Raw genomic sequence first — 20038 nt, 5'->3', positions numbered from 1 at the left:
GTACAGCCCGAAGTACCCCGTGGGGGACCCCACTCCCTTTCGTCAAAACTCAAGGTGGGGAACCCGATCAAAGCAAGGGTGGAAATCACTCCATTTATGACGACGAAACGTCTGATGCCCGACGTGGAGATCAGTTTCTGAGGTTTGGGACCTGGAATGTAGGGACAATGACAGGGAGATCAGGAGAAGTGGTGGAAGTATTGGTCAGAAGAAGAGTGGACATGTGTTTTGTGCAGGAGACGAGATGGAAGGGAAGTGGTGTGAGAATGGTGAAGGGTAGGCAGGGACAGAAATACAAGTTTGTGTGGCAAGGGTGCCTGGAGGGCGTGAATGGTGTTGGTGTCCTGTTTTCTGAGGAGTTTGTAGACAGTGTGGTGAGTGTGACTAGAGTGAGTGATCGGTTGATGATGGTGAAAATGATGATTGGAAAGCTCTTGATGAACGTCATCTCGGGATATGCTCCGCAGGTTGGTCGGAGTGATGAAGAGAAGGACAAGTTCTGGTGTGCTATAGAGAAGCTGATGGTAAACGTGAAAGATGAGGAAGTTGTTGTGGTAGGAGGAGACCTAAACGGACATGTGGGAAGGAGTATGGATGGTTTTTAGGGAGTTCATGGGGGTTACGGATATGGTGTGAGAAATGAAGAAGGTGAAAGGATTTTGGAGTTTGCTGATTTGTAATTCTCAGTTCCAGAAAGAGGATAATAAGCTCGTCACATACAAGTCAGGTGGGTCGACGACAACCGTTGACTACCTGCTGGTGCGTAGGCGAGATAGGGGGCACCTCCGGGACACAAAGGTGATCCCGGGGGAGGAGGCTGTTTCACAGCACCACTTGGTTGTCTGCGACATCAGGGTGAAAGGTGCGAGGAGAGCTCGGCGGGTGAAGTACCAACCGAGAATGAAGGTGTGGAGGTTGAAAGAGGTGACAGTGAGGGAGGCATTAAAAGAGAGGCTGCGTATGGTGGAGGCTGATGTAGTTGAGCTTGAAAGTGGTTGGATGTCAATGAAAGATAGTCTATTGGGAGCCGTTGGTGAGGTATGTGGATGGACAAAAGGACCACCGAGGCACTCGGAAACATGGTGGTGGGATGATGAAGTTGGAAAGAAGATTGACGAGAAGAGGAAGAAGTTCAAGGAGTGGCAGAAGGCGAAGGGTATGGGGGCAGAAAAGGCAGAGCATGAAAGTTATAAGGCAGCCAAGAAGGCTGCAAAGAAAGAGGTAGCAAAGGCGCAGGAGACATGTAGGAAAATGTTCGGAGAACGCTTGGATTTGGAAGAGGGTCAGAGAGCGGTATTCAGGATTGCAAAGCAGATAGCGAAAGAGAGGTGTGATGTGATGGGGGTGAGTTGCTTGAAGGATGAAGTGGGACAAATCGTTGTGGACACAGATGGAATTAAAGGAAGATGGAAAAGATATATGGAAATGCTGTTGAATACAGAGAATGAATGGGATGGCAACATAGAGAGTAACCCAGTTTTAGGACCGGCAGAGAAGATAACCGAAAAGGAAGTTGAGGAAGCGATAAAAGCAATGAAGAGTAGAAAAGCGGGAGGGCCGACGGGAGTTGTGGGAGATATGTTGAAGGCAGCAGGAAGTTGGGGTGTGAAGAGAATGACAGAGATCTGTAATCTGGTGGTGAAAGAAGGCCGCATTCCAGTGGATTGGGAACTGAGTACCCTCGTCCCTCTCTACAAGGGGAAAGGTGACCGTCTGGACTGTGGCTCGTATCGAGCGATAAAGTTATTGGAGCATGGAATGAAGGTATTGGAAAGGGTGTTGGAGAGGAGGATAAGGAAGAAAGTGAAGATTGACGAAATGCAGTTTGGATTTATGCCAGGAAGAGGAACGACAGACGCGCTTTCTATTGTGAGGCAGTTGCAGGAGAAGTACATGGAGAAGAGGAAGAAGTTGTTTCTTGGATTTGTTGATCTGCAGAAAGCATTCGATAGGGTTCCACGTGAAGTAGTGACATGGGCAATGAGGAAGTTAGGAGTGGAGGAATGGTTGATCAGAGTAGTGATGGCAATGTAGAAAAGAGCGCGCACAGCTGTAAGGACGAAGGACGGGAACAGTGGTGAGTTTGAGGTGAAGGTGGGAGTGCATCAGGGGTCGGTACTAAGTCCACTACTATTTGTAGCTGTGATGGAGGTGCTGGCTCGGAACATAAAGGAGGGTTTACCGTGGGAGTTGTTGTTTGCAGATGATCTGGTGTTGATTGCAGAAAGTATGGATGGACTGAAGGAGAAGATGAACAAGTGGAAGGAATGTATGGAGACAAAAGGTCTGAAGGTGAATATCGGAAAAACGAGGTGATGGCAAGTGGTAAAGCATGTGGTGAGGTGGAAAGAACTGGGAAGTGGCCGTGTGCTGTGTGCAGGAAGGGTGCCGGAGTGAATTCCATTCAATGTACAATGTGCGCTGAGTGGGTTCATCAAAAATGTAGTGGTCTGAGATGGTCATTAACCAGTGTGGCAGCTACATTCAAGTGTAAGGTGTGCACAGAGGGAGCTGCAGATGGAGGAAATGTTGAGTTGGATCTTGGAGACGGCGTGAAGCTGGAAGGTGTGAAAACATTTTGTTACTTAGGAGACATGCTGAATGGAGAAAGTGGATCAGACTCAGCAACGGTTGCTGGAGTGAGATGTGCACGGAAGAAGTTTCGGGAACTGAGTGGCGTGCTGATGAGGAGGGGAGTGTCGTTGAAGCTGAAGGGAAAGGTGTATGCTGCACGTGTGAGAAGTGTTATGATTTATGGGAGCGGGACATGGGTAATGAACGTTGAGCAGCAACGAAGGCTGGAAAGGGTTCACGAGCCTCGATTCAATATACAAAAAAAATAAAAAATAAAAATGCGAATGGTTCGGTGGATGTGCGGAGTATCGTTGAGAGAGAGGAAGACAAATGATGAATTGCGAGAGATGATGGGAATAGAGCCTGTGATGGATGCTGTGAAAAGAAACAGTTTGAGATGTTTGGTCATGTGTTGAGGAAGGATGAAAGTGACTGGTTGAGAAGAGTGATGGAAATGAATGTAGAAGGAAGTAGAGGACAGGGAAGACCGAGAAAGACTTGGCTAAAGATGGTGGAAGAAGAAATGAGGGCAAGGGGGTTAAACAAGGAGAGATGCAGAAAATAGGGCAAAATGGAGATTGTCATGGGGAGCACAAGGCTAACCCCCGCTCTTGCAGGGAAAATGGCCTTAAAATGCCCGGTGTTGTTGTTGTAGTCTGTGACAGATGTACAAGAACACAGATGTAATGAAGTGCCAGATCTGGCTGTACCATGTTGCTCCACGTGGATTACACGAAGCATCATCAAGGTGGAATACCTCACAAGTAAAGGCATCTGCGATGGATGGACGTTATGTTTTCACCCCTGTATTTGTTTATGTGCAGGATATCTCAAAAATATTTAGCACCTTTATTGAAGCATTTAGCAATCTTAGCATTCTCAAAGCAACATCAAATTTATTTAGTCCAGATGTTCAAGGTTAGGGCATTAAGGTGACAGCCGATCAAGCATACTCACAAATCTCGGCGGGTTTGCTATCTGGACATAAAAGTCCTACACGGTACAGAGTATATGCTGACCCCTTTGGCATTTGCAGCCTTCCACTCGCTCGGTTCCCATGTTACACATTACGACAAACCCAAAATGTATTCACCTTTCCTCTTGTGGCATCCCTCGGTGGATCGCAATAGCGGGAAAGTTCTGCTCCACCAGCAGCTGGGCCAATGCCATGCAGCGCTGCACAGTTTTTACGAATATAACCACCTGAGGAGTTAAATATTGGTTAGCAGAACAGCAACCACTCAACCCCATGATCTTCATTACAGAAACACAAAGGAAGAAAAGAGCTGGATGCACAGGGTAGGCATCAGAGTGTAACCACACCTGATTAAACTCCAGCACGTCCAGCAAATCAAAAAGCTTGCGGTTTTTCTCGTTGTCCTTGAGCTTGACGTAGTACTGTTGGAGTCCATGCAGTGTCAGCTTTGTCTCGTCATCCACAAATACCTCCATCGGCTGTAAGAAGCAAACAATGCTCACAACTGATGCGCCCGCCACAGCGGAAGCCAGGATCGGCGCCCCATGTGAAACCCAACAAGCTAAGGTGCAAAACCAACATCACCGGGGAGGGGGGAAATGTTCGCAATTTGGAATTTCTGTTACGATTGGTGCGCTTTTCGAGCACAAATTGGTACCCGGCAAAATTGGCCTCCAAGGGACCGGCGATTTAAAGTTACAAAGCTGGTCTTAAAGAGAAACAGTCACTTGTTCTACATCAGCACGACGAGGCTAAATCAAATCCACAATTCCTGGAATTCACAGCCAATGAATAGATCGTTGAACATGTCATTGTCAGTGTCCAAAATGGTTCGTGCAAATAATTTCACAACTTGCTCGCAAATGTGGCAAAGGGGGCAAGAACATGAAAAGGAGCTGTTTATGGTATTATACAGGCAATAAAAAAAATTTAAAAAAACACCTTTAGAGGCCATTTTTCCCCGCAAAGCGGGGGTTGGCCTTTTTCGGGGACCGTGGTTGTTGTTGTTTTTTGGTCCCCTTTTTGAAGCAATGTTTTACGGCCGGATGCCCTTCCTGACGCCAACCCTTTTTACGACAAGCAGGGAACTACCAGTGAACTGGTACTCAATTAGCCGACCTCGGAAGGATGACAGGCTGAGTCAACCCCCCTGGCGTTAATTCAGCAATCGACCGAGATTCGAACCCAGGATCCTTGGATCCTAAGCTGGCACCCTAGCCGTTAGCCCAACACCAGGCTATTATACAAGCAATAAAGGGGCAAAATAATAAATAAAACAAACAACCACATCAGCTGCACAACAAACAACAGCCACACAACAAACAACGACAATAAACGAGAACGGCACTTGGTAGAGCGCATACCACTGCCAGACAGAACAGTGAACGTAGTCTGTGACCACTCAACCCCACTTGATTTTGTATCCCTCTGATAAGCCGGATCTGAATCCAGACCTGAACCCAAATGTAATCGGCTTGTTCCCGTCACCTAACCAACTCAAACGCCCAGTTGTCATAACTCGTGCAAATCTTTTTGAGGAATCATGTCTATATATCATTTTTGGCCCCATCTCTCAATGATGAAGAATCACTTAAAATAATTATAGTATTCGGATGTTCACCAAAACCTAATCAATTCATCCTTGTCGCACACCCAACGTGTCCACCAAATTTAATCCGAATCCGTCCACAACTTTTTGAGATATTTTGCACAGAAACAGACAACCAAACAGACAGGGGTGAAAACACAAACTCCGTCCACCTTCGGTGAAGTTTCCTGGGTCTGCCAGACAAATTTAACCCATTCTATACTGATGCTCAAGATTCACACCACCGCATTTGATTACAGGTAGAAACAATAACAGCATAAAGCGTGCCAGCCTGACACGACATTTAAACAAGCCAGTTTCATTTTGGAAGCTTCTCACCAAGGGAAGCAGAAAAGAAACTCAAATGCATCAGGTCACAAACCCAAGCCAAAACCTTGAATGAAAAAGACAACAACAAATACTCCAGCCCTTCCAGCCTCGTGACAAGCGTTGAAGATGGAGTTGCATCGCGAGGGGAGGGGGTCGTTCAGTGTTGAGATGCTGGTGAGGCAGCAGAGGCCAGGGCTCGAGCTGCAGAGTACCGCTGCTCCCGCTGAGTACAATGGTCAACCAACCGCCAAGTTGAGATGGTGGTCAGGAGATGAGGGAGAGGATGGGGCCACGTAGGGAAAGGGATAATGCTTGCACCCAAGAAGTGAAGGGTGTTGGAGGGGTGGGGGAAGTGGAGGTTGTGGGAGGAGGAGAGGGAGGCTGGTGGGCCTTGTAATCTATCTCCTTGCCTCATGCTGGCTGTGAAGCTTCTTCCACTGTTAACGCTCGGAGGATCTTCTGAAGTCACGCCGAATGCTGACTAAGCCATCTCCTGCAGACAAGAGTATCTTCTTATCTGGACTAAGTATCCCTCTCTGCGTGTATGAAGATCTTTTGCAGATGTGCAAGGCCAAACGAATAACTCAACTCTACTGAAATCCCTGGCACTGCTAATTTGATCAAACAATTTGAGGGGTGTGGGGGGGAGAAAAGGACTTGTTTGGGGATTTTTTTTTTGTGAAAAGTGACCGACCGAATGATTGGAAAACTGCGTAGATATACCAGCAATGGGAAAAAAAACCCCAACACAAAAATGCTCCCTAATCATGAGAAATGGATGCTTCAGTCTTCCAGTGAACCACTAACTATCTAACTGCTTGGATGTTGACTTTCCTGACAAATGCCTTCCTTATAATAGCCTTCACAAAAGAGCTTTTGGAGAATCTCTTGCAAATCATCTCAGTCGAGGCTATTGATTGCGTCGCTGTCATGATCACCATCTCACGAAGACTTACTTGCAATTGGTCCTCGATAAACCTATGAGTAACTGCGCCGGACTGACCCTTCCTCTTCCTAGCCTTTGCTTCCCCATAATGAAATTCAAGAGACCATATATGTTCACCCTCCCCTACCCCCTCGTTTGACCGAAGTACACCGCATTGAGGTGAGGAAATATTTGGATGCCAGTGAGTGGACAGTGGCAGGAACCTTGGCGTGCCAGGACAGCAGAGGGACTAAGGTATTTACATCTTGCATGAACTTGCGGCAGACCGGACGAATCTCCTTGCTCAGGGTAGCGCTGAACATCATGACTTGTTTCTCGTGGGGGGTCGAGCGAAAAATATCTTGCACATCACGACGCATGTCTGTAGGGATAGAAGGGAGGAGGTGCGGGCAGTCAGGTTGGTACAACAAGCGTCCGATAACAATCAATGTGGAACCACAAAAATAATGAATTGCAAATATCACTGAACAACAACAGCAGCCATCTTCATTTTGTTTAATTTGTTGATGGGATGATGGCAGTGATCCCTTTGTGCAGCATTTAGCACGTGTTCAAAATAGCACGACTACTTATCCGACAACAATATAGTCTCATAAAACGACAACAAAAAAGTCTCATAAAACGAGCTGCTAGTTCATTATTACAATGAGGATGCTAGACGCCAGTTCATTATTATGTAGACACCCGATACATCCTGACTATTTCATCTTCTTGGATCGGGCGATACATGCTGGGTTTTAACACAATCATCATTTTCCTATCCCAAAGGTGTTTCAAAGCACCCACTGCATACCGATAACCCGAGTGAATCAAACAAAATAAACAAACAAACAAAAAGCTGTTGGAGGGGAATTGCACCTGGAAGCCTCCATTGTCAGCCAGGCCTCGGCCACCTCCATCCTCCCGACAGTCGGGGGATTGTGTTTTTTTATCCCTGCTCCAGTGAGCCACCCATATGACCTTCACTTGAGTGTGATGCTAGAGCAGGTCTTACAAGACTAACCTCTCCTCCACCACCCATCCCCTCCCCAAAGCAAATAAATAACAACCTGGAGGAATAGCATCTTTCAGAATAGCATCAAAGGTAAGTAAATGTGGCTTGCCACATCAAATGGAGAAGTGCTCCAAGCTTCCACCTAAACATGCCAATTAGACGAGGTCAATTGTGGTTCAATTGTGACAACTATGGTGCGAAAGGATTTTCTGGCTTGGTCCATTGCAATTTATTGAGAAAGAAAACATTTAAAAAGGACGTTAATTGATCTTCAAATAATTATCGATCGTGAAATGAATGGCTCAGATTTGTGTGTAGTGCAACATGTAATAGTAGTAAACTATCAAAATCTATTTACTTAAAAACAAAAAAAAATTAAGTGATTTTTCACAGTTGAGCGATGGGGCCAGAAACTACAGACAACAGGCATTTTAAGGCCATTTTCCCTGCAAGAGCGGGGGTTGGCCTTGCGGTCCCCATGACAATCTTCTCCATTTTGCCCTATTTTCTGCATCTCCCCTTGTTAACACCCTTGCCCGCATTTCTTCTTCCACCATCTTTAGCCAAGTCTTTCTCGGTCTTCCCCGTCCTCTACTTCCTTCTACATTCATTTCCATCACTCTTCTCAACCAGTCACTTTCATCCTTCCTCAACACATGACCAAACCATCTCAACCTGTTCCTCTTCACAGCATCAATCACAGGCGCTATTCCCATCATCTTTCGCAATTCATCATTTGTCTTCCTCTCTCTCAACGATACTCCACACATCCACCGAACCATTCACATTTCCACCCTTCGTTGCTGCTCTACATTCATTACCCATGTCTCGCTCCCATAAATCATAACACTTCTCACACATGCAGCATACACCTTTCCCTTCAGCTTCAACGACACTCTCCTCCTCGTCAGCACGCCACTCAGTTCCCGAAACTTCTTCCATGCACATCTCACTCCAGCAACCGTTGCCGAGTCTGATTCACCTTCTCCATTCAGCATGTCTCCTAGGTAAAAAAATGTTTTCACACCTTCCAGCTTCACGCCGTCTCCAAGATCCAACTCAACATTTCCTCCATCTGCAGCTCCCTCTGTGCACACCTTACACTTGAATGTAGCTGCCACACTGGTTAATGACCCTCTCAAACCACTACATTTTTGATGAACCCACTCAGCGCACATTGAATGGAATTCACTCCGACACCCTTCCTGCACACAGTACACGGACACTTCCCAGTTCTTTCCACCTCACCACATGCTTTACCAGGGCCAGAAACTACATATAGGAGGGATATTATCAAAACGTGGCCAGGTTATGAGGAAAAAAAAAAAAATTGGTGGACGAGTTTGGTAGGTGTCAAGAACAAGCGATTAGATTTTGATTCAGGTCCGGATACAGAACAATCAATGGGATACAAAACGTATTCAGCCTGGCGGCGGTCTGCGCTGCACCGAGTGCTGTTCTAGTTTGTGTTTAAATTTGCAGAAAGGACAAGATGTAAAATCTCCATCGTTCCACAATTATTATCTATCTATAATTCCAGTAATCTCTGTCTGTACGTTTGTACGTTTGTACGTTTGTCTGTGACCGCTGTTTCTCGACAACCACGGGTCCGATATACTTTTAACTTGCCAGGTATATTGCTGGGGACCCGAGGATGTGCCTTTTCAAGGTTTCATATTAATCGGACAATTACTTACCGAGCTATGTCCAAAAAACGATTCAACCAATCAGAGAGCAGCGAACGATCGCGTGTGCCGAACGTGGCGGGCACACTCTGCCTCGGATGGCACATTTGAGAGCGTATTCATTTATTTCACGTTTGCAAACTATGTTGGCGTTAAACTATGTTTTACAACTAATAAAAACGAATTTGCGATTCATTCGCTTTCCTGCGCGTTTGTGCACGCGATGGCGATTTCTTTACCAAACTCCGGAAGCCGTTCGCTTTGGACCAAACCATTGCATGTAAATAGAGGGGGGGGATTGTCACCACTCGCAAGCCGTTCGCTTTGGACCAAACCATTTCATGTAAATAGAGGGGGGGGATATAATTTTAGATATAGATATAGTACGGGCATGCCCTAGTAGTATCAATGGCACGAGCGTTTGTGGCATCGACACACGGGATCAAACCATTCGTCGTTGTCACTCCAGTCAGTGAAACTGCTCACTCTTTGTCATTTCTCCTCCATGGAAATGAATTTCATGCTACAGCTTCCAAAAACTCATTTGGAGGACAGGTGGCATTGCTAGCATCACGGCTGTCCCATCTGCTGGGTAACACATCGCTTGTTGCAGGCGATTTGTACAGCCTGAGTGGAAATATGGCAGGAGTTCATTACGAGGAAAACATGTCTGAACCCACATGGTAGTTAGTTTTGAACAAAGCATCGTTCCTCATCACGTGACAGATGACTGAAAAATCGGTCGCTATTCAGGAATACCAACATCACCCAAAGCAACAATCTCAGTTCATGGGGTATCCCACACTGATGGAGTTAGCCATTCAATGAGTATAAAAACGCCAGAACAAGCTTCCTTCTTGATGGCAGTCTTTTGGGGAGATAGGACAACCTCAAATTGGAGGACCGAAGCACTATCACTTTTGAAGTTGATAAATTGGCGCAACTTTTACAATTCCCGCTCTCTCCATCTAATCCCACCCCTCCTACTCCCTCTCAATCTCATCTCATCTCCCCCTCCCTCCCCCCATCCCAAATGACACTCAAAAGCAATGTGAGTATTTTGGACAAGACTATACAAAACTGAAAATGGTCATTTATGACCAATTCGAACATTTTCGCCAACACAAAAACAAAGGTCCACGCAAGTTTCTCAATTCAACACGTCATGTCAGGCCACATTCAAGAAAGACAAAATAATGTAAAATTTTCAAACCTAGTTGTTCCAGCATCTTGTCACACTCATCAAGGATGAAGTGTTTGACGTGCTTGAGGTGGAGGAGTTTATTCCGGGACAGCGCAAGGATACGTCCAGGGGTACCCACGACAATATGGGGACAATTCTTCTTTAGCACGTCCTCGTCTTTCTTGATGGACAGACCCCCAAAGAACACGGCAACCTGCCCGGTGCACACGCAACATCTCCATTAGAAAGTTCAAAGCGAATTTGACCTGTGATGGCGAAACCCACTAAATAATTGGTAGACAAAATAAGTGCGCACCATACCTTCACGGTTGGCATGTACTTGGAGAAACGCTCATATTCCTTGCTGATCTGGAAGGCGAGCTCACGAGTGTGGCACATAACCTGTACGGACACCTGCGCATAACCGGAATTAATTTAAAAAAAAAAAAAAAAAAAACCCACAACTTTATTGGATCTTCATCTCAACATAAAATTCAAACATGCATCCACCTGAGCACTCAAGACATCGTGAGCCAACTCTTATTAAAAAGAAAATCTACTTACAAGAAAATCTTGTCTGAACACCCCCCCCCCCCCCCCCCCCATGGTGACAACACTGAATGTGAAAAAAAAAACTGTGGAATAAATGGTGAAACTGTGAATGCTTTTGGCATGGTGAAACTGATGGTAAAAACCATCACATGGTGAAACTGTGAAAATGTGAATGTTTTTACATCCGGATAGGGAGCAGTTTTGTAGGGGGTGGAAATTCCAAATCGTAATTGTATTGAGAAATTTATGAAACCTCCCACCCACCAGATAGGCCTGCTTTATTATACGGATAACAACCGTCATAGCCCCGCCCCCCCCCCCCCCCCCCCCAACAATGTCCAAACCAACAACCTGCTACACTCCACAATATTTTACATATGCCCACCTTTGCCAAAATTGAAGTTCACGAAAAGCCAATAAGGTATATACAATTGATGGAATCAGTCCTGACTTTTCATTGGCCAAGGCCTACTACAACAGTCATGCCAAATGATGACAGATGGAGACTCCCGCAGGCCAAGGGAACACTGAGACACAAAAGCTAATGGCATTATTACATTATTATAGCGGCCAACAATAAACAGACCCAGACTAGAGATAAAATGAAGCGCTTGATACATCGTCACTGCTTACCTGTCCATCGACGGGTTCAAGCTGTTGCAACGTAGCCAGAACAAACACAGCAGTCTTGCCCATGCCAGACTTAGCCTGGCACAGCACATCCATGCCCAGAATGGCTTGTGGAATGCATTCGTGTTGCACTGCAATGGAGAGATGCATGAGATGCAATGGAGAGACATACCGCAAAGGAACAAATGGTTTCAAGTTTGCCAAACAGCATCTTGTGCAAATACACCAACATTACGCAGAAAACAACTAGTTGTTGTACAAGATGCATACTGTAACATGAGCATCATTTCAGAAGTGAGAAACAGCTGTGCTAAGCTCCCCAATGCTACACAGTCAGGAGGCACGGAATGAATTTAAAGACATCTCCGTTGTAAAGGCCTAAGAATCGATTGAAAACCTAAAACAAGACGCAGCTTGATATTATACAGAATGCAAGTACAGACTTGGCATTTAATATGGAATATTTTTTTTGTGGGGGTGAACTTGCTTTTCAAGATGACTTAGAACCAAAAGTTCATTGGAATCATGTTGAAATTATTCTAGATTTTGTTAATGTGACCTTTAAAAGAAACAAAAAACACATTTGACATTTCGAAGCAAATAAATTGATCCTTGAAAGTGATGTAAACTGATATCAAACTCAATTCACGGACAGTACTGTGTTAAACTTCTGTACGTTTTCCAGAAGTATCTCTTTATTTTGCACATTAGCCAATTGTTTTTTCAACAAAAACAAAAGTTAAATTACGACTGGGATTACGGACAGTAAAATTACAGTTCAGTACTTCGTGTAACCCCCACGAGCATTCAGGAGAGCACGAACACGTCGAGGCATGCTGTTCACGAGATTTGCCAAGGTTTGGACAGGAATCGCTTGCCATGCAGTGACAATAGTCTGCTGCAATTCACGCACAGAGGTCGGCTGCTGGTCCAAGTTGTCGATTTGACGCGTTAATTCTGCCCAAAAGTTCTCTATCGGATTCATATCCGGGGACATGGCAGGCCACTCCATATGCTCTACACCACGGTCAGCAAGAAAGTGTTGGATCATGCGAGCACGATGAGGCCGTGCATTGTCATCTTGGAAGACAAAGTTTCCTCGAAAGGCTGCACGAGCAAATGGAAGCAATGTTTCTTCCAGAATGGCCCTGTACTTGAACTGGTTCAGGTTTCCATTCAGAACAACCAGGTCAGTTTTGCCCCCTGCATGAAAAGCAGCCCAAACGGTCACCCCACCACCTCCAGCTTGGACTCTTGGCACTATACAATCTTTGTTGTGGGCTTCATGCACTTGTCTGCGCACTCGGACGCGGCCATCTTGACGATAGACCAGAAATCTAGACTCGTCACTGAAGGTCACGTGATTCCAGTGTCCTGGCTGCCATTGACGGTGCTCTCTGGCCCACTGCAATCGGCGCTGGCTGTGTTGTCTGGTCAGGCGTGGCTTTCTCAGGGGACGCCTGGCACGATAGCCTGCTTGAACCAGTCGTTGATTGACTAGCCTTCTGGATACAGGCACATTTGTCAGTTGCTGCCACTCAGCCCTAAGCCGATTAGCTGACTTGGTACGGCCATTGCAGACTAACCGGTGCAGCTGGCGATCATCTCTCCTTGTGGTTCTGCGTGGGCGTCCTGGCCTCGGTATTGGAGTAGGGACACCCCTCTGAGCATTTCGTTTCAGGATCTTTGACACCTGACCTTGAGTGATGCCATACTGCCGAGCAATAGCACGCTGTTTCATGCCGTAATTTCGTAAAGCCACCACACCATGACAAACAGCATTGTCAAGTTGACGGACCATCTCCAGCGGAAGCGGCAATAACTTTTGTGGACGTGCAGCAGTTGTTTTCCACTAATACAGAACGCAACAACCCTCAGGGGTCGAAATTATCGACGGCATCGACCGACGGCAAAAGCCGGCGTGCCCAAGCTATTTGCCGTGCTGCCCCCGAACTTTTCATGATCACTACGGCAGAGAGTTGCAGTGCCCTTTTTCTTCAGTTGCTGCTGTGCCCTTTTTGTCAATACAGCATAATAATAGAGACCAAAGCATGAATAAAGTAATGATGAAAACAACAAACTGACTTCGTCGGCTTTCATTTTCTCAGTGCATTTCGGAACATTAGCGTAGTAAGCATATACATTGTCTCGGCTACCTCGTTTCCCGTTCTCTTACTGAATACAGAATGTTGCAGTCCTACTATCATCCTTGGGTACGCGAAACGAGGTTCAAGGGCATCCCATAATTTATATTGGCCCCGCCTACGACCATTCGTCATCCCATACGTCATCCAGCATCATCAATGAAACGCAAAGCATTATGGGCTACTATGAGCGCATAAATTACAGCGTGGCTATTATTGCCGATGTTTGCACACCCACATCGTTGCTTACCAACCACGCTTGTTACATGGACATGATGACAATGCAGTTCTGACTGAGTTGAGTTGAGTTTTGAGAGAAATCAAATCTGAAACTGTTATTGAGATTCAAATTCTAAAAATACATTTAAAAGTTTAAGTTGATTTACTTGTTCTGTCAAACAAAGGTTAAACTTTGTTACATGGCCATGATGACAATGCAGTTCTGAGTTGAGTTGAGTTTTCTGAAACTGTTTATATTCTAAAAATACATTATTAAAAAGTTTAAGTTGATTTACTTGTTCTGTCAGTAACATTTCCCTGCCTGTTTAAGTTACCGACACACTTTGCCTTTGTGCCCACAATAATAATTCTAGATTGCCTTGGTGCCCCCCAAACCCAAAAGAAAATGCCTTGGTGCCCCAAAAATTTTGAAGTCATCAAAGGCAAACATTGCTGTGCCCTCCCTACAGAGTAATTCGACCCCTGAACCCTTATATACCCGATTGTGAAGCCAATCGTCAAATGTACCTGTCCTTACATTTTGTCACGCCACCTGTGATATAATCCTGTTATTGACTTCTTGCTGCGAAAGACAATCAGTGACATGGTTCTTTCAACAAAGACATCACCGAAGGGTAAAATAAACTCACCAGATTGATATACTGAGTTCAGAAAGTAAACCCAAGTCAAGAAAAAAAAAATATTCCATATTAAATGCCAAGTCTGTATATAGGGCGAGCGGAGCAGAAACACGCCTCTCCCAACTAAAAGTAGATGGCAAAACAAGCAAATACAATGATAACTACATCTGATCCACCGTTGTACACCGCTCCTTTCCTATGCCATCTCCAGACGCTGCATGACGTCATTGCCGGGCACCGAAGAAAGCCCAGTGATGACGCACGCTTAAAGGGAGTACTCAGTTTTCACTCCGGTTTCTTGTTTGTTTGTTTGTCCGGACGATATCTCAGCCGTCCTTTGAGCTAGGAAGCTTAAATTTCTGCACAATAGTGAGCAAGTCTTTTGTAAAAAAAAAAAAAAAAGGATTTTTTGTTTTTTGATTGGTCAATTAATTGATTAGTTACTTAATTATTATCGATTAATTAAGTACTTATTTCCTTTCTCTTCTGGCCATTATCTCAGGCACCTTTTGAGTTAGGAAGCTGATATTTGGACAGTGACCAAGTGATTTGGCTGTAAAGGATATTTTTGATTTATTGATTAATCAATTAATCCATTATTTATTTTTTAGATTAATGCCTTATTTAATTAATTTTCAAAAAGCTCCAGCTTCAGATGAAACACTGGTAGCTTTGGTATGCTATTAGCCAATTGATTAAGAAATTGCTTTACGATTATTGTTTATCGATTTTAATTATGCAATTAATCAATCAATTATTGTACACCTCTCCCTCCCAATACAGTCTCCATGTGCGGCAAGGCGGTATCGCCGGGTGCCGAAGGCGCCCCAGCAATGCCGCGCTGTAGAATGAAAATGAATGAATGATCGTTTTCAGGCCATTTTCCCTGCTAGAGCGGGGGTTAGCCTTGTGGGCCCAATGGCAATCATGGTTCCCTGTTTGAGGCAATGTTTTAATGGCCCGATGCCCTTCCTGACGCCAACCCTTGGTCGCCTCTTACGATGCGCAGGGATACGGTGTGCCTATTCTGAATCGGGGTACACACCGTGATCATTCATCCCAGCAAGCTGGTACTCAATTTGCCGACCTCGGAAGGATGACAGGCTGAGTCAACCCCCCTGGCGTTAATTCAGCATCGACCGGGATTCGAACCCAGGATCCTAGGATCCCAAGCCGGCACCCTAACCGCTAAGCCAACGCCAGGCTTAGCCAACGCGCTGTAGGATGTTATTTATTTATTTGGCATGGGGGAGGTGTACTTTGAATGTATCTGTACTTGTTCAGTATTTTAACGGGCCCCAATTAATCTCACCCTCTTGTGGGAGAGTGGGGTGAAGGGGAATGGGGAGATTGGCCAGGGATGGTTATCGGCCCAAATCTTTGATGAACCGGCTGGTTGGGCCCGACATTTGACTGAAGGCGATTTGGACAGAAATATCCTGCCTACTCTTAATCGGAAAAAACCGTGGCATCCTAAAGTCCACCAATGACCAATGACCATATGGGCCATGCAGCTCAACTTTCTTAGGAAGGCAGACATTGGTGAATCGCCCTGCAGACGGAACACGACATGACGACGAAACACGACATGACGAAACACGACATGACGACGAAACACGACGGTTTCTTGCCGAGCCGAAATGAAAGCTCAGAGGCTCAACAGCAATAGGTACTTCACATCATGACCAAATCTTCATCAATAATTTGTGTGAAGGTTCAGTATTAAAGAGGAACGAAAACTTGAGGCAATTCCATCAAGTTCTGGGAATGCAGGAAAGTCCGGCCTTGGTGTCGGTCCGTGATCAACTGCAAAATATATTTACACGACGTGCGTTTCCCCCACTTCATTATTTGTGAACACCAAGGACAGATTATTTGACCTACCTTCTGAGGGATGCTCAAAACCACAGTCCACGATTGCTCGGAGAAGCTCAGGCTTGAGAAGGAAGTCTCGAAAGCCGGAGCTGTGGATAGACACGTACGACCCCTTGACTTCAGGCTTTGCGGTCACATCGGTCGTGCCATCAGTTGGAGTCTGGTTTTCTTCTTCATCCTCATAATCAAGGAGCTCATTGTCCACATCGTTCTCTGCCATAGTCAAAGTGAAGCTGCAGACAAACATTAAATTATTACAACCAAATACTCATGTAGAGTGGTCTACACGATAACAAAGTAAAAGTAGGAGTACGGGGATATAAGGGAAACCACCGTTTAGAGGCCATTTTTCCCCGCAAAGCGGGGGTTGGCCTTTTCGGGGACCGTGGTAGTTGTTGTTTTTTGGTCCCCTTTTTGAAGCAATGTTTTACGGCCGGATGCCCTTCCTGACGCCAACCCTTTTTGCCGCCTTTAACGACAAACAGGGAATTACCAGTGAACTGGTCCTCAATTAGCCGACCTCGGAAGGATGACAGGCTGAGTCAACCCCCCTGGCATTAATTCGGCGATCGACCGAGATTCGAACCCAGGATCCTAGGATCCTAAGCCGGCACCCTAGCCGCTAGCCCAACACCAGGCAACACCCAACACCCAACACCAGATCAACACCAGGGGATATAAGGGAAGGTAGAGAAAAAAAATTGGGGTGAGACCACGACTCCCTTCAGGAAATTGAAATTTGTTCAGGGTGCCGGTGATACCTCGCCTACTCTTCACGAAGGCCTCCGTGGGATCTTTAACATCTACCGTACCATAGTACCAACTAACGTCGGAAGACGGGACGTCGTTTCCGACGAACGGCGCACACGTACGTACGTACACACACGTACGTCCACACACGCGCGTATACACACGCATGTATGTACATACATGTACACGCACGCACGCACGTACACACACACACACGTACACACGTACGTAAACGCACACACACACGTACACACACGTACGTACACACACACGTACGTACGCACGCACATACAAACACGCACGTAGCGTACAAGCGCGCACATACACACGTACGTGCACACACACGTACGTACACACACACGTACGTACGTACGTACGTGTACACACACACACACACACACACACACACACACACACACACACACACACACACACACACACACACACACACACACCAGGGTTGACACACAGCACAGAAGTCAGAAGTGAGTGTGCATACCTCGAGTCTGGACTATCCTACAACACCAGTGACAGGGTGGGGTTGGAAGAGTCATATATATATATATAGAAAAAGGATCAATTGGGAGACAGAAAAGAAGGGGGGAATTATAGAAAAATTGCAAGAAAAAAAAAATTGGGGTGGGGATGATGTGGAACAGACATGGATGGCTATGGGTTTACCGAGACGAGAGACGAGAGACGCGGAAAGGTAGAAAGGAAGATAGTGCAATGATAGTTTAAGCGAATTGCTAAACTACCTACACGACTTGATAAATAAAAAAAAATTATATCCTTCATTCGTCTAGCAAGTAAAGCATTCCATCAAATCTCGGTTTAACAAGCAACACAGCCGGTTCGTACAAACCGTTCAGCGGGAAAACCGAGGCCTTCAGTAATGGCGCCTTTCGTTGACGTGGTTAACTTTCAATTAAACACTAAAATAAGTCAAAACAAGACGGCTAAAAAACTATTCCAGAGAGATTACTCGCAGACATCACCCTAACATCCCACAAACTATGACATTAAAGCGGTGATGTATTCAGATTTTAAAAACCAACAGACCAACCTGAGAGGAGAGACAAAATGGCGGAAAAAGCCTCCGGAAATGAACGTAAACCTAAAAATCCGCTTCCGGTGAAATGTTTAAAATGTATTTCGTTTGAATTTTTCGTCCTCATTGAAACTGTGAATACCGCTTGCCTTTTAAACTACACATATATTGCAATAAACATTTTTATACCACAAAAAAGTATTCACCACAAACTCATGCATTATCTCCACACTGCTGAATTGCCTTCACCGTAGTTAATATTCTTCACAGCAAGAAAGATGGCGAGCTCCCTTTTGATAGGGACCTAATGGGTTATTGCTGAGTGGGTCGGACGGAGACTGCATTACCACGTATTGGAATCCGGAAATGCAGAACTGCGCTCGCACGACACAAAGACGCGGCCCTCCCGCAAGACTAGACACTTTACATCCACACGATGTGTCAACGCAATTATAAAGACACGCAAGGGATGCGTCGTTCTAATACTACAAACAACAACAACCGTTCTCAGATTAGACCTTGCAGCAACAACAACAACAATAACAACAACAACAATAACAACAACAAGCCTTCTCAGATGACCTCATAGTATGAGTGAGTCATACAACAACAACAGCAACAACAACAACCTATTTGCAATTTATATGGGCCAACAGCAACACCGAGCAGGTCCATATAACATCATGCGACACCTCTTCCTTCTGTGACTGTGAGCCAACAGCGACACATTGACATATCAGGTCCATATAACATCATGTGACACCTCTTCCTTGCCTTCTGTGAGCCAACAGCGATACCTGGCATATCCATTTAACATGATGTCACACCTCTTCCTTCCGTGAGCCAACAGCGCTACCTGGCATATCCATTTAACATGATGTGACACCTCTTCCTTCTGTGAGCCAACAGCGACACATCGCATGTCCATATAACATGATGTGACAACTCTTTCTTCTGTAAGCCAACAGCGACACCTAGCATATGTGACACCTCTTTCTTCTGTGAGCCAACAGCGACACCTAGCATGTCCATATAACATTATGTGACACCTCTTCCTTCTGTGAGCCAAAAGCGATATTAGCATGTCCATATAACATCATGTGAAACCTCTTCATTCTGTGAGCCAACACAACAGCGACACCTAGCATGTCCATATAACATCATGTGAAACCTCTACCTTCTGTGAGCCAACAGCGACACCTAGCATGTCCATATAACATCATGTGAAACCTCTTCCTTCTGTGAGCCAACAGCGACACCTGGCATATGTGACACCTCTTTCTTCTGTGAGCCAAAAGCGACACCTAGCACGACCATATAACATCATGTGAAAACTCTTCCTTCTCTGAGCCAACAGCGACACCTAGCATATCCATATAACATGATGTGAAACCTCTTCCTTCTGTGAGCCAACAGCGACACCTAGCATATGTGACACCTCTTCCTTCTGTGAGCCAACAGAGACACCTAGCATGTCTATATAACATCATGTGAAACCTCTTCATTCTGTGAGCCAACAGCGACACCAAGCATGTCCATATAACATGATGTGACACCTCTTCCTTCTATGAGCCAACAGCGACACTGAGCATGTCCAAAGACATGATGTGAAACCTCTTCATTCTGTGAGCCAACAGCGACACCAAGCATGTCCAGATAACAGGATGTGAAACCTCTTTCTTCTGTGAGCCAACAGCGACACCTGGCATATGTGACACCTCTTCCTTCTGTGAGCCAAGAGAGACACCTAGCATGTCCATATAACATTATGTGACACCTCTTCCTTCTGTGAGCCAACAGCGATACCTCGCATGTCCATATAACATCATGTGAAACCTCTTCATTCTGTGAGCCAACAGCGACACCTAGCATATGTGACACCTCTTCCTTCTGTGAGCCA

The 20038-nt window shown here is 45.5% G+C and overlaps 1 protein-coding gene across 6 annotated transcripts in view; it reads right to left on the bottom strand.

The window, feature by feature from the left end:
- Window positions 1–18715, bottom strand: part of LOC137438884 (spliceosome RNA helicase Ddx39b) — a 28509-nt gene extending 9794 nt beyond the window's left edge. Inside the window, exons 1-8 of one of the 6 annotated variants that reach the window (XM_078767389.1) lie at window positions 18698–18715; window positions 16347–16604; window positions 11462–11589; window positions 10598–10690; window positions 10307–10490; window positions 6657–6775; window positions 3898–4029; window positions 3668–3777 (exon numbers count right to left, since the gene is read on the bottom strand). In XM_078767389.1, the coding sequence (XP_078623515.1) occupies window positions 3668–3777; window positions 3898–4029; window positions 6657–6775; window positions 10307–10490; window positions 10598–10690; window positions 11462–11589; window positions 16347–16584 (1004 nt within the window). In that variant the 5' untranslated portion in view covers window positions 16585–16604; window positions 18698–18715. The other 5 variants (XM_068134332.2, XM_078767390.1, XM_078767388.1 and 2 more) reach the window with 5 other exon arrangements.
- Between the last annotated feature and the right edge of the window lie 1323 nt (window positions 18716–20038).

Source organism: Myxine glutinosa, chromosome 13, assembly GCF_964187855.1.
Source record: "Myxine glutinosa chromosome 13, kmMyxGlut1.1, whole genome shotgun sequence".
NCBI lineage: Eukaryota > Metazoa > Chordata > Myxini > Myxiniformes > Myxinidae > Myxine > Myxine glutinosa.
The sequence above is the reverse complement of the archived record's forward strand: the minus strand, read 5'-3'. Positions and strand labels throughout refer to the sequence as shown.